The sequence below is a fragment of the Oncorhynchus masou genome, chromosome 31 (assembly GCF_036934945.1).
Source record: "Oncorhynchus masou masou isolate Uvic2021 chromosome 31, UVic_Omas_1.1, whole genome shotgun sequence".
Lineage (NCBI taxonomy): Eukaryota > Metazoa > Chordata > Actinopteri > Salmoniformes > Salmonidae > Oncorhynchus > Oncorhynchus masou.
This window is the reverse complement of record NC_088242.1, coordinates 33,224,397-33,237,287: the sequence shown is the minus strand read 5'-3', so window position 1 is coordinate 33,237,287 and position 12,891 is coordinate 33,224,397. Positions and strand designations below refer to the sequence as shown.

At 44.3% G+C, this 12,891-nt stretch overlaps 1 protein-coding gene across 4 annotated transcripts in view; it reads left to right on the top strand.

Annotated features, from left to right (window-relative positions):
* LOC135523830 (cGMP-dependent protein kinase 1) overlaps nt 1-12,891 on the top strand; it is a 163,501-nt gene that overhangs the window by 69,564 nt on the left and 81,046 nt on the right. For all 4 annotated transcript variants that reach the window (XM_064950769.1, XM_064950768.1, XM_064950767.1 and 1 more), the window contains exon 3: nt 4,814-4,927. In XM_064950769.1, the coding sequence (XP_064806841.1) occupies nt 4,814-4,927 (114 nt within the window). The remainder of the gene's footprint in view (nt 1-4,813; nt 4,928-12,891) is intronic.

The following is a 12,891-nucleotide window of genomic DNA, read 5'->3' as shown; positions in this document are numbered from 1 at the left end:
ACTGGAAGGGTAGATTTGCAGTGGAAGAATGTGCAAAGTAGAAATAGAAATAATGGGGTGCAAAGGAGCAAAATAAATAAATAAATACAGTAGGGGAATAGGTAGTTGTTTGGGCTAAATTATAGATGGGTTATGTACAGGTGCAGTAATCTGAGAGCTGCTCTGACAGTTGGTGCTTAAAGCTAGTGAGGGAGATGTGTTTCCAATTTCAGAGATTTTTGTAGTTTGTTCCAGTCATTGGCAGCAGAGAACTGGAAGGAGAGGTGGCCAATTGAATAATTGGTTTTGGGGGTGACCAGCGAGATATACCTGCTGGAGCGTGTGCTACAGGTGGGTGCTGCTATGGTGACCAGCGAGCTGAGATAAGGTGGGGACTTTACCTAGCAGGGTCTTGTAGATGACCTGGAGCCAGTGGGTTTGGCGACGAGTATGAAGTGAGGGCCAGCCAACGAGAGCGTACCGGTCGCAGTGGTGGGTAGTATATGGGGCTTGGTGACAAAACGGATGGCACTGTGATAAACTGCATCCAATTTATTGAGTAGGGTATTGGAGGCTATTTTGTAAATGACATCGCAAAAGTCGAGGATTGGTAGGATGGTCAGTTTTACAAGGGTATTTTTGGCAGCATGAGTGAAGAATGCTTTGTTGCGAAATAGGAAGCCGATTCTAGATTTAACTTTGGATTGGAGATGTCTAACCAGTCTAACCAGACACCGTGCTATTTGTAGTTGTCCACATATTCTAAGTCAGAACCGTCCAGAGTAGTGATGCTGGACGGGCGGGCAGGTGCAGGCAGCAATCTGTTGAAGAGCATGCATTTAGTTTTACTTGTATTTAAGAGCAGTTGGAGGCCACGGAAGGAGAGTTGTATGGCATCGAAGCTCGTCTGGAGGGTTGTTAACACAGTGTCCAAAGAAGGGCCAGAAGTATACAGAATGGTGTCGTCTGCGTAGAGGTGGATCAGAGACTCACCAGCAGCAAGAGCGACATCATTTATATATACAGAGAAGAGAGTCGGCCCAAGAATTGATCCCTGTGGCACCTCCATAGAGACTGTCAGAGGCCCGGACAACAGGCCCTCCGATTTGACACCCTGAAGTAGTTGGTGAACCAGGCGAGGCAATCATTTGAGAAACCAAGGCTATCGAGTCTGCCGATTTGTAATCTAAAGTGTATTGAACTGAATTCAATTCAACAGTGGACACACCATTGGCGTGGCTTCCATGGCCTTGCATGGTGACACCTGCGAGTGGCACTGGCTGTCAGAGGTCTTACATCTTCATTACAGCCGGAGCAAAGAGTTGACAAGCCTTGTGCAGGTGTGTAGCGCTGCCAATGTGTGTCATGACGCCTGGCAGTCACATAGCGGCAGGCCGGAGACTGACCCCGTTTAGCAGGGCTGTTGGATGCCTGCTATACAATAGCTGTCTCTTCTACTAGGTCATTGTTGCTGCGTTCGTCATTTGAATCGAGCTGGATGTAGTTTGCATGTGTGCAAAACAGGCGCAGATCCAGATATTATCTCACTCTGCTGTGTATTTCAGCTTTCCCTTTTTTGTTTCACGCAACACCTCAATAATGTGTCAGAGAGGATTCAGACCAACAAATTCTGGTTAACAGATTCGATCTATTTATGCCTTCGTCTTCCTGAGTTGTAAAATGTTTCTTGTCATAGTCCTATATTTGGAATCTCATCAAAAATCCAAGGTTCTAAGAACATGAAATGGTTCCTGCTTGGTCGATGTGAGCCTTTCCTTGGTGGATAAAACCATTAGGCCTAGCTGCTATAGTCTGACCACCCACAGTGATTAATTTCTCAATCAGACTGAAGTCAGGGGTCCTATTAGCTAACTGTCCCACATGAATAGGTAGGCTATAAGCGTAACCACAACGGATGGCACACTAAAGCATCTCAACACCACAAAGACAGTTTCATTTTCTCTCGTAACTACCAGGGCTCCCTCCCCGAGGCTCTGTTAGTCCACTGATAAAAGCCTTCAAGATGAAGCCTGCATTGTATTGTGGGGTAATAGAATGTGGTCCCCCATTACCCAACCACCAGTATCTCCTCTGTGATTGGTCTATATCGTCTAGAGATCTAGTCGTTGGCGATGGGGGAGTGAGGAGCGGCGGGAGGAGTACAATATGCCTGACTGCAGTGCACACTGAGAGTATGAATGGCTGGGCCATCGATTCAATGGTTGCTCCTAGATTAACTCTCTCCAGATATAGCAGACAGGCACTTTCATGTGTGACTCTATCTGGGGTTCCTCTTACTGCAGCGCCACGGGATGCCCTGAGCAATCTTTCCCCTGTGTGAAAGCATCTTCAGACTCTCACTGAGATTGCTGCCAGGGTTGTTTATGAGTGACTCTCTACTAAATGTGTTCTCACTCTGTGTTTTTGGACTTACAGTAGAGGTACTGAAATAGCGGTAATTTGCTACTGATACAGTATTAATCCCATTAGTGATCATGGACAATGAGTTAGACAGATCTCAACAAGTTCCAATTGTACCCATTGTAAATGCCTAGTTTCTATACCCATGGGGTTATTACACCAGTTGTCCCCTCTAGTGTAGTAGCGTAGTAGTGTAGTATTATTTGGAGGATTCAGTGACAGAAGTTTGATTAAAATACCTATCTAGTCGATTTGGCTATTATCTACTAGAGGCAGATTTTGTCTGCTCTTATTCATGCCCTTCATGATGTTACACAGTTAAACAGACTTTCCTGAGAAGGAAATGAATCCCATGCTTTTCTAGCAGGAAATACAACGATGACTGATACAGAACATTGTGATGCCCTGCCATCATGCAGCGTGGACTTAAATGCAAACGTGACTCTGAGATAAACACTGTATCCGATTGTCCTCCGTGTCCTCCATCCCGTTTATCTTATTGTGCTGCCACTCCATCACAGATAAAGTTGTCAGGGGATGATGGATATCTAATACAAGTGTTGGGGGGGGAAGGTGGGCTGGCAGAGTGAGATAACTCGCTCCGTGTGTGAAGACCATTACTTTTTGCAGGCGCAGGTGTTGTGCTGTCATTTTAAAAACCCCAGTAAATTCTTATGGCCCATTTTCACATTTTGTTTTTTGAAGGTGAATTACAGAACAGTCAAGATAATATCAGAACTTGTTTGAAGGGAGTAGATCTGTGTACATTTCATTCTCCAGCTGATAAAGGAGCTGCCAACAGTGCTGGAGAAGATGTCTCCCTCCAGAAGCCTTAGATGGAAGAGAGGCTGTTGATGCTGTCACCATTTGGGTCAGTTCCACACTGCGTTTGCCTAGATACAATGTTTAGATCAATTTCACACAGCTGTAGTCAGTGCACCATAGGGTACCATCAAACCACATCAACAGTGTTTTGCCTTTCTTTTTTATCTGCCCTGGCCTCAAATCAAAAACACCAGAGGTGCTTTTGGAAGGAAAGGCTCAAGTTATTTCGCAAATGTATGGTGTTCAGTGAACACAATGGAACCAGGATTGTAAAATTAAGAAGGTGTAAAACAAAAGATAAGAGAGAGTAGAGGTAAGAAAATATGTAGCTTAATCCACAGGAGGTTGATGATACCTTAATTTGGGAGGATGGGCTCGTGGTAAAGAATGGATCGGAATTGGTGGAATGGTATGAATTACAGTGCCTTCAGAAAGTATTCTCACCCCTTGACTTGGATTAAATTGAGATATTTTGTCACTGGTCTACAATACCCCCCAATGTCAAAGTTTCCCTCCCATTTCCAAGAAACTTCCAAACATGATTTTGCAACCCTTACAAGCAAGTCACATTATGCTGGCTTGCAAAGTGATGTGTAATTCCTATTGGAATCCAGACAGAATTAGGATATTCAACATTTGGAATTTGTATTTATTCATAATGACTGCCAGGGCAAGGAACTTTGTGATGAGACTATCTAAGCCGTTTAATCTGGAACAACCGTTATGGGCACAAAAAATATAACTTATTAATTGGATTAGTTTAGAAAAATGTACGTTATTTATCATTGTGGAGCATAAGATGAATCAATCATTCTATGTACATGCAAAAACACAAATATGAAATGCAATTAGAAAAAAATTTAACCTGAAGTAAAGCATGCTGGGAAATATGCCTTTTTAGGGTACCACCCCAGTGATAAACCCTTTAGTTCCGTTTAGGTGCTAAAAGTCTTCAATGTAAATGCATGTTACACCTCCGGCCGTTAGGAGAACGATGTATTGTTCAAACACTCATGACCAATGAGTGGCCAATGACCAATGAGGGATTGGAATGACCCATCTGTTGTGATTAGAGAATGGCAGTCCTTCATCTGGCGCCAGTCTGTAAACTGTGAGTTGTTGCTGCTTGGTGAAATGCCCACTTGCCAGAATCAGATACATCAATGCAGATATGGGGATTTTGGAGCCTGCAGGTCTCTGCTGGACATTCAGCGACATTCATTCCCTCACGTTCCAGCAATACTTTCAATCTCCCCCATCTGTCACTTCGTAATGATTTAAAACTAATATCTGTTTTGCTATTCCCTTTCCCCTATATTTTTCTCCTAGCCAGTGTCCCATTTCCCCCCTGAGCCCATTATTGTGGAGTCTGCATACCATTCTGCTGTGATCCCTCTCTCATGTCCCATTTAAGTAATGAATTTAGAATGTTATTGTAGTGCATTAGCTTTGACTTCTCCCCAATCTGGGTAACAGCAGCACGGAGCAGCACGGTGACATTTCCAGCTTGTCATGATCACTTTCACGGACCGTGCATCAGCGGGGGAAATGAGAAAGTGTGCTCTGCTCTGTCGTTTTTTCCTTGCAGATGGGAAGGTGGAGGTGACAAAGGAGAGCATGAAGCTGTGCACCATGGGTCCTGGGAAGGTGTTTGGGGAGCTGGCCATCCTCTACAACTGCACCAGGACCGCCACCGTCAAGAGTAAGTCTGACCAGTATAATGGAGACAGTGGGTCGCCCAAGCACTCTACACCATAGTTGAGTTCAGTTATAAGCTTGACCATAACTGTCCACAGGCTTATCTGCCATATACTCCCTGGACCTGATATGCTAAGCATTTGCACATGTTATTTTCAGAAGGTAAGAAGAAATCCCTATCCAAGCTTAGTAAATCAAACCTATTGGCCTTTCAGCAGCAGTGAATTGAGCCGAGGCGATTAACATGTAAAGTACACATTTTCATTCTCTGAGCTTTGTTTTGAAACAATTATGAATATCCACCCGGCATGGAATCGGACAAATGATTCCCCCTCTTATGAATTAATGCCAGGTAAACACACTGGTCGATTTGACTAATTCCACCTCCGAGATACTGATAACAGCCTCTGAGTAGTTTGTTGTGCTTTGAAGGTTACATTTCTGCTTTTGTCAAACACAGAGAGAGAACTTAAGCACACACACAGATTAACATGTCTATCTTGAGGAGATTCACTTTCTATTTTTACACTTGATTAATCATTTAAAAAGGAGGGTGTACCTGGAATTGCTGTTCGGCATATTTATTTTAGAGCACCTTTAGGCAAATCAATTTCTTTTGACATAAGTAAAGTCAGATTAGTATGGAAACATGACTGAAAGCAAATGTAGCCATTATCTTGTCATGTCCATAGTTCCTTGTAGTGACAGCTGTATATTTCTGTTGCTCTGAAGCCAATGTAAATGGTAAGAGTAGCAGCTGTTGATGAAAACAAATCTGATTAGGCTATTTCATGCACAGCATTCATTTCAATTGTTTTTATATTTCAAATCTAGTTTTTCGGGGAAGGTTTAGAGCGTAGTGAATGCACCCACTCAAGCACTCCCACGCGTTCATTTAGGTCTGTGTAACCACACAACCCACCTGCACACGCACACACACAGATCATCACAAAGACTTCAACATGTTTTTCTAGACGTTGTTCATACTTTCAAAAAGAGAAGATGATTTCATTGTGTAAATAGCCCAATGAGTCAGTCTAGCTGAAACAACATGTCAAAATCGGCTCAAATCCTTACTGTTTTAGCTTGAATGGATTCGAGCTACATTGATTCTTTCAAAGGACAGACATTATGCATTGTGTTTCTTTAGCCACAAAGAATATGTAAAAAAAAAAATCACTTTGTTTCTTTTCCTCTGAAACACATCAAAAGCTTCCCTCACATGCAGCTTTGATGAGTCTGCCACCAAAAGTGTGCCTGGTTACAGCTATAGGTGTAATGAGCATTCGCTCTGAAATAGTGGTTGTCTCTTCAGAGAGTCAGGCAAAACACCATTAATGTGTTTTTCTAAAATAAATGAAGAGATTGTTTAATTAATCAATTACTGTAAAATGAAGCAGCGTTATCAATTAATTTGTTTACTGCATTTTTTTTAAATTGAGGAGTGATGGTACTTGCTTAGACTTAGATTCCCTCTTTTATTCACTGACTGTGGTAGTAGAAGCAGAACTTCATTAGGATTGCAACAATGTAATGGGGGTCATAGTTCTCATGTCTAGGATCCTTCTGGGACAAATCTAGCTCCAGGTTGTGGGAAGATTCCAGTCCTTCACGATAACAGTTGTCACCAATGTCTTTGGAAATATGACAGGTCCTATACAGCGTCAAAGAAAACAAAAAGTGATATAGTTTGTGACACCCCTGTATATGTTCACACATAAAGACATTACCAGTATTAAGAGGGGCTGTCTGTTTTTTGGAGGGTGCAGTATTGTCCCTCTCTCGTTTTCATTCAGGTGTTATGTTGGCTGAATAGCTTGTTGCCATAGAGACATCTCTATCCTGACTATTTATACTGAGTCCCAGGAGAAAATGAATTTCACCCCCTTGTATGCCGCTAATAACCACAAAGAGCAGGCACAGCCAATCCTATTGCTTCATTAAAACTACCCCAGGACTCCTGCCTGTAACTCAAGGTAAACGGTTGCTGCAGGGAAATATAATAAACCACTCATCTGATGCTTCATATTTTTCCTGAAGTTGAAGGTTGATAGAGACGTCGCTATCTGCGTTTATGTTGTTGCCATGGTTTAGATGTACTTCCGTGGATTGTTTAGCTTTGTAGCATTGCTGTGGACATAGTGGACTTAGTATTGGCTTTCTGTGAGCTTGTGAGACTGGCAGTTATGTACTAAAAGCTTAATGGCTAGGGCTGTTGCGGTGACTGTGTTACCGCCACACCAGCAGTCACGAGTCATGACCTCAGTAAAATTCTACGTGACCATTGAGTTACGGTGATCTGTACTCTGGGCATGCGTTAGTTGTACCAACTCACTGACGATCATCAGGTTGCTAATGGTTTAGTACTCAAATCGCATCAAACACTTATCATCAAAACAGTATGTATTTTTAAGACTCACCTCACCTGTTGCACAGCGAAATTGCCGGAGTAGCCGACCTGACGTGAGTGAAAAATGTACTGACGGGGAAGTGTTCTCCATTCGCTATTCCAGTGCATACGGATGACAATTATTCTTTTTGTCTTGTGCCCGATCCTGCCCACTTGATAATGGGCCATTCTAAATCAAAACAAATGTTACATATTAGTAAAGACAAGATTAAATCGAGAATAGTCTGATGGGTGAAAATATGATCACTTGATGAGAGAACAGCTTAAATATAGCCTGAGACAAGGTACAGAGTGCAAACTTTTTTTTTCTCCAGGCTTTCTCAAATCATCAATAGCCTATAATCGCATCATGCAGCCCATATAAGTTTTGATTCTAAGGTTTGTATCATTCACAACTAAAGTTGCCAAATTACCCTAAATCTAGTGTATAAGTCCTGTTTCAAATTACATTTTTTACGCTCAACATAGCCACTTTATATACGTGCACTCTCGCACGGGAATGGGAAAAATAAATGTTCCATTTTATTCAGCTAAGCTCATTTATATTCTTCTTACTATAATATATACTGAACAAAAATATAAACACAACATGCAACATTTTCTACGATTTTACTGAGTTACAGTTCATATAAGGAAATCAGTCAATTGAAATGAATTCATTAGGCCCTAATGTATGGATTTCACATGACTGGGCAGGTACCCAGCCATAGGAGGGCCTGGGAGGGCCTAGCTGCACCCACTGGGGAGCCCAGCCAATCAGACTTAGTTTTTCCCCACAAAAGGGCTTTATTACAGAGAGAAATACACCTCAGCACCCCCCCCCCAGCCAGCTGATCCCACAGGTGAAGAAGCCAGATGTGGAGGTCCTGGCTGTGGTCTACAGTTGTGAGACTGGTTGAACACACTGCCAAATTCTCTAAAACAACATTGGAGGTAGCTGATGGTGGAGAAATTAACATTAAATGGTCACCCTCCGGTTACTAGTCCAGCACTCTAACCACTAAGCTACCCTGCCGCCCCATCTTTGCTAGCTCTGATTGGAATATGTTTCGAGACTCCGTCTGTAACATCAACAAGCTAACCACCTTTGTCACCTGCTTCGTTAGAAAATGGATTGGTGACGTTGTACCCACAGTGAGAGTTCACTGCTTCCCCAATCAAAAGCCCTGGATTAACACTGAGGTTCGTGCTAAACTAAAGAGCAGAGCTACCGCACACAGAGCTATCATAGACTACCCTGATGCTACGGCCGAAGACATGAATAAGTACAAGAAGGCCCGCTATGACCTCTGCAGAGTCACCAAATGAGCAAAAGGACAATATAGGAATAAGGTGGAATCACATTACACAGGCTCCACCACCCGCCGCATGTGGCAGGGGCTTCAGTCTATTACGGATTTTAAAGGAAGACACAACCGTGATCTGCCCAACGATGCCTCTCTACCAGACGAACTCAATGCATGTTTTGACGATGACAACAACATCAAGCCGGGTGTGAGGGCCATCACTGACCCATAGGACTGGGTGATCTTGATCCCCGAGGTCGACGTGAGAAGGGTCTTTAATCAGGTCAACACCTGCAAGGCCGCGGGCTCCAACGTTATTCCAGGGCGCATTCTCAGAGCATGCTCAGAGAACAGCTGGAAGGCATATTCACAGGAATGTTCAACCTCTCCTTGTCCCAGTCTGTAATCCCCACAATCAATCCCTGTTCCTAAGAACTATAAGGCTTCATGCCACAATGATTTCTGCCCTGTAGCACTCTCTTCTGTAATCATGAATTGCTTTGAGAGGCTGGTTATGGCACACATTAACTCTGCCATCCAGCCACCCTAGACCCACTCCAATTTGCATACCGCCCCAACAGATCCATAGATGACGCAATCTCAATTGCTCTCCATACCGTCACCCACCTAGATAAGAGGAATACCTATATGAGAATGTTGTTCAACACCATTATCCCTTCCAAGCTTGCCACCAAGCTTAGTACTCTGGGTCTAAACACCTCCCTCTGCAACTGGATTCTCAACTTACTGACCCCAGGTGGTGAGGGTAGGCAATACCACCTCCACCACGCTGACCCCTAACACAGGGGCCCCACAGGGTTGTGTGCTTAGTCCCCTCTTGTACTCCCTGTTCACCCAAGACGGTGTGGCCACACACAACTCCAACACCATTATCAAGTTCATTGACGACACGATGGGGGTAGGCCTGATCACCGGCAATGATGAGTCAGCCTACTGGGAAGAGGTCAGTGACCTGGCCGTGTGATGCCGGAGCAACAATCTCTCCTCCAAGGTCAGCAAGACCAAGGAGCTGATCGTGGACTACAGGAAACGAGGGGCGAGCGCGAGATACCAAAGTACCAAGTTTAGGTCCAAAAAGTTCCTTAACTGCTTCTACCCCCAAGCCATAAGTGCTGAATAGTTCATCAAATGGCCACCCTGACTATTTGCATTGACCCTTTTTTTTACGCTGCTGCTACTCTCTATTTATTATCTATGAATAGTCACTTTACCCCTACATACATGTACATATTATCTTTTTTTTTAATGGACTGGTTCTTTATGTTTTCCACTTGTATCCTGTTTCAGTAATAATGAAATCAGACCTTCTTGTTTGGTGTCCGATAATCTACCATTTACATAGGAGTGAGCTTAACATGCAGTTTCTCTAGAGAGAAATCAAGTAAGGAACTATGTGGGATGCTGGGCTGAGGGGAGTTGTAGTTTTCATTAAGCAAATATTCAACCTAGTTCAGCACAGAAACGTGGTAAATAACTACAATCATTCTGTGACTGATCTGTGCCATTGACCGTGGTTTCTCAAGCTGCAGACACCGCAGTACAGATGAGCGCCTTCTCTAGTGTGAAGACCGATAGATCGTCTAATTAAAAACTCTACACCGCCAAAGGCTTAATGAGGAATTGGACCGTGTATGTTCCTTGTTGTGTTGTCCACACCTACCAGCAGTCCACCCCCCCCTTTCCAATTATATGTGACATTTGAATTGTCCATTTTTTATACTCTTCTATGTATTCCTTGTTAATATGCATTGACTCCCTATTCGACAGTCTCTAATCAACTATCTGCTTCAAATCAAATCAAATCAAATTTATTTGTCACATACACATGGTTAGCAGATGTTAATGCGAGTGTAGCGAAATGCTTGTGCTTCTAGTTCCGACAATGCAGTAATAAGCAACAAGTAATCTAACTAACAATTCCTAAACTACTGTCTTATACACAGTGTAAGGGGATAAAGAATATGTACATAAGGATATATGAATGAGTGATGGTACAGAGCAGCATAGGCAAGATACAGTAGATGGTATCGAGTACAGTATATACATATGAGATGAGTATGTAAACAAAGTGGCATAGTTAAAGTGGCTAGTGATACATGTATTACATAAGGATGCAGTCGATGATATAGAGTACAGTATATACGTATGCATATGAGATGAATAATGTAGGGTAAGTAACATTATATAAGGTAGCATTGTTTAAAGTGGCTAGTGATATATTTACATCATTTCCCATCAATTTCAATTATTAAAGTGGCTGGAGTTGAGTCAGTGTCAGTGTGTTGGCAGCAGCCACTCAATGTTAGTGGTGGCTGTTTAACAGTCTGATGGCCTTGAGATAGAAGCTGTTTTTCAGTCTCTCGGTCCCAGCTTTGATGCACCTGTACTGACCTCGCCTTCTGGATGATAGCGGGGTGAACAGGCAGTGGCTCGGGTGGTTGATGTCCTTGATGATCTTTATGGCCTTCCTGTGACATCGGGTGGTGTAGGTGTCCTGGAGGGCAGGTAGTTTGCCCCCGGTGATGCGTAGTGCAGACCTCACTACCCTCTGGAGAGCCTTACGGTTGAGGGCGGAGCAGTTGCCGTACCAGGCGGTGACACAGCCCGCCAGGATGCTCTCGATTGTGCATCTGTAGAAGTTTGTGAGTGCGTTTTGGTGACAAGCCAAATTTCTTCAGCCTCCTGAGGTTGAAGAGGCGCTGCTGCACCTTCTTCACGATGCTGTCTGTGTGAGTGGACCAATTCAGTTTGTCTGTGATGTGTATGCCGAGGAACTTAAAACTTGCTACTCTCTCCACTACTGTTCCATCGATGTGGATAGGGGGGTGTTCCCTCTGCTGTTTCCTGAAGTCCACAATCATCTCCTTAGTTTTGTTGACGTTGAGTGTGAGGTTATTTTCCTGACACCACACTCCGAGGGCCCTCACCTGCTCCCTGTAGGCCGTCTCGTCATTGTTGGTAATCAAGCCTACCACTGTTGTGTCGTCCGCAAACTTGATGATTGAGTTGGAGGCGTGCGTGGCCATGCAGTCGTGGGTGAACAGGGAGTACAGGAGAGGGCTCAGAACGCACCCTTGTGGGGCCCCAGTGTTGAGGATCAGCGGGGAGGAGATGTTGTTACCTACCCTCACCACCTGGGGGCGGCCCGTCAGGAAGTCCAGTACCCAGTTGCACAGGGCGGGGTCGAGACCCAGGGTCTCGAGCTTGATGACGAGCTCGATGAACAGCATTCTCACATAGGTATTCCTCTTGTCCAGATGGGTTAGGGCAGTGTGCAGTGTGGTTGAGATTGCATCGTCTGTGGACCTATTTGAGCGGTAAGCAAATTGGAGTGGGTCTACGGTGACAGGTAGGGTGGAGGTGATATGGTCCTTGACTAGTCTCTCAAAGCACTTCATGATGACGGAAGTGAGTGCTACGGGGCGGTAGTCGTTTAGCTCAGTTACCTTAGCTTTCTTGGGAACAGGAACAATGGTGGCCCTCTTGAAGCATGTGGGAACAGCAGACTGATATAGGGATTGATTGAATATGTCCGTAAACACACCAGCCAGCTGGTCTGCGCATGCTCTGAGGGCGCGGCTGGGGATGCCGTCTGGGCCTGCAGCCTTGCGAGGGTTAACACATTTAAATGTTTTACTCACCTCGGCTGCAGTGAAGGAGAGACCGCATTTTTCCGTTGCAGGCAGTGTCAGTGGCACTGTATTGACCTCAAAGCGGGCAAAAAAGTTATTTAGTCTGCCTGGGAGCAAGACATCCTGGTCCGTGACTGGGCTGGATTTCTTCCTGTAGTCCGTGATTGACTGTAGACCCTGCCACATGCCTCTTGTGTCTGAGCCGTTGAATTGGGATTCTACTTTGTCTCTGTACTGACGCTTAGCTTATTTGATAGCCTTACGGAGGGAATAGCTGCATTGTTTGTATTCAGTCATGTTACCAGACACCTTGCCCTGATTGAAAGCAGTGGTTCGCGCTTTCAGTTTCACGCGAATGCTGCCATCAATCCAAGGTTTCTGGTTATGGAATGTTTTAATCGTTGCTATGGGAACGACATCTTCAACGCACGTTCTAATGAACTCGCACACCGAATCAGCGTATTCGTCAATGTTGTTATTTGACGCAATACGAAACATGTCCCAGTCCACGTGATGGAAGCAGTCTTGGAGTGTGGAGTCAGCTTGGTCGGACCAGCGTTGGACAGACCTCAGCGTGGGAGCTTCTTTTTTAGCTTTTGTCTGTAGGCAGGTATCAGCA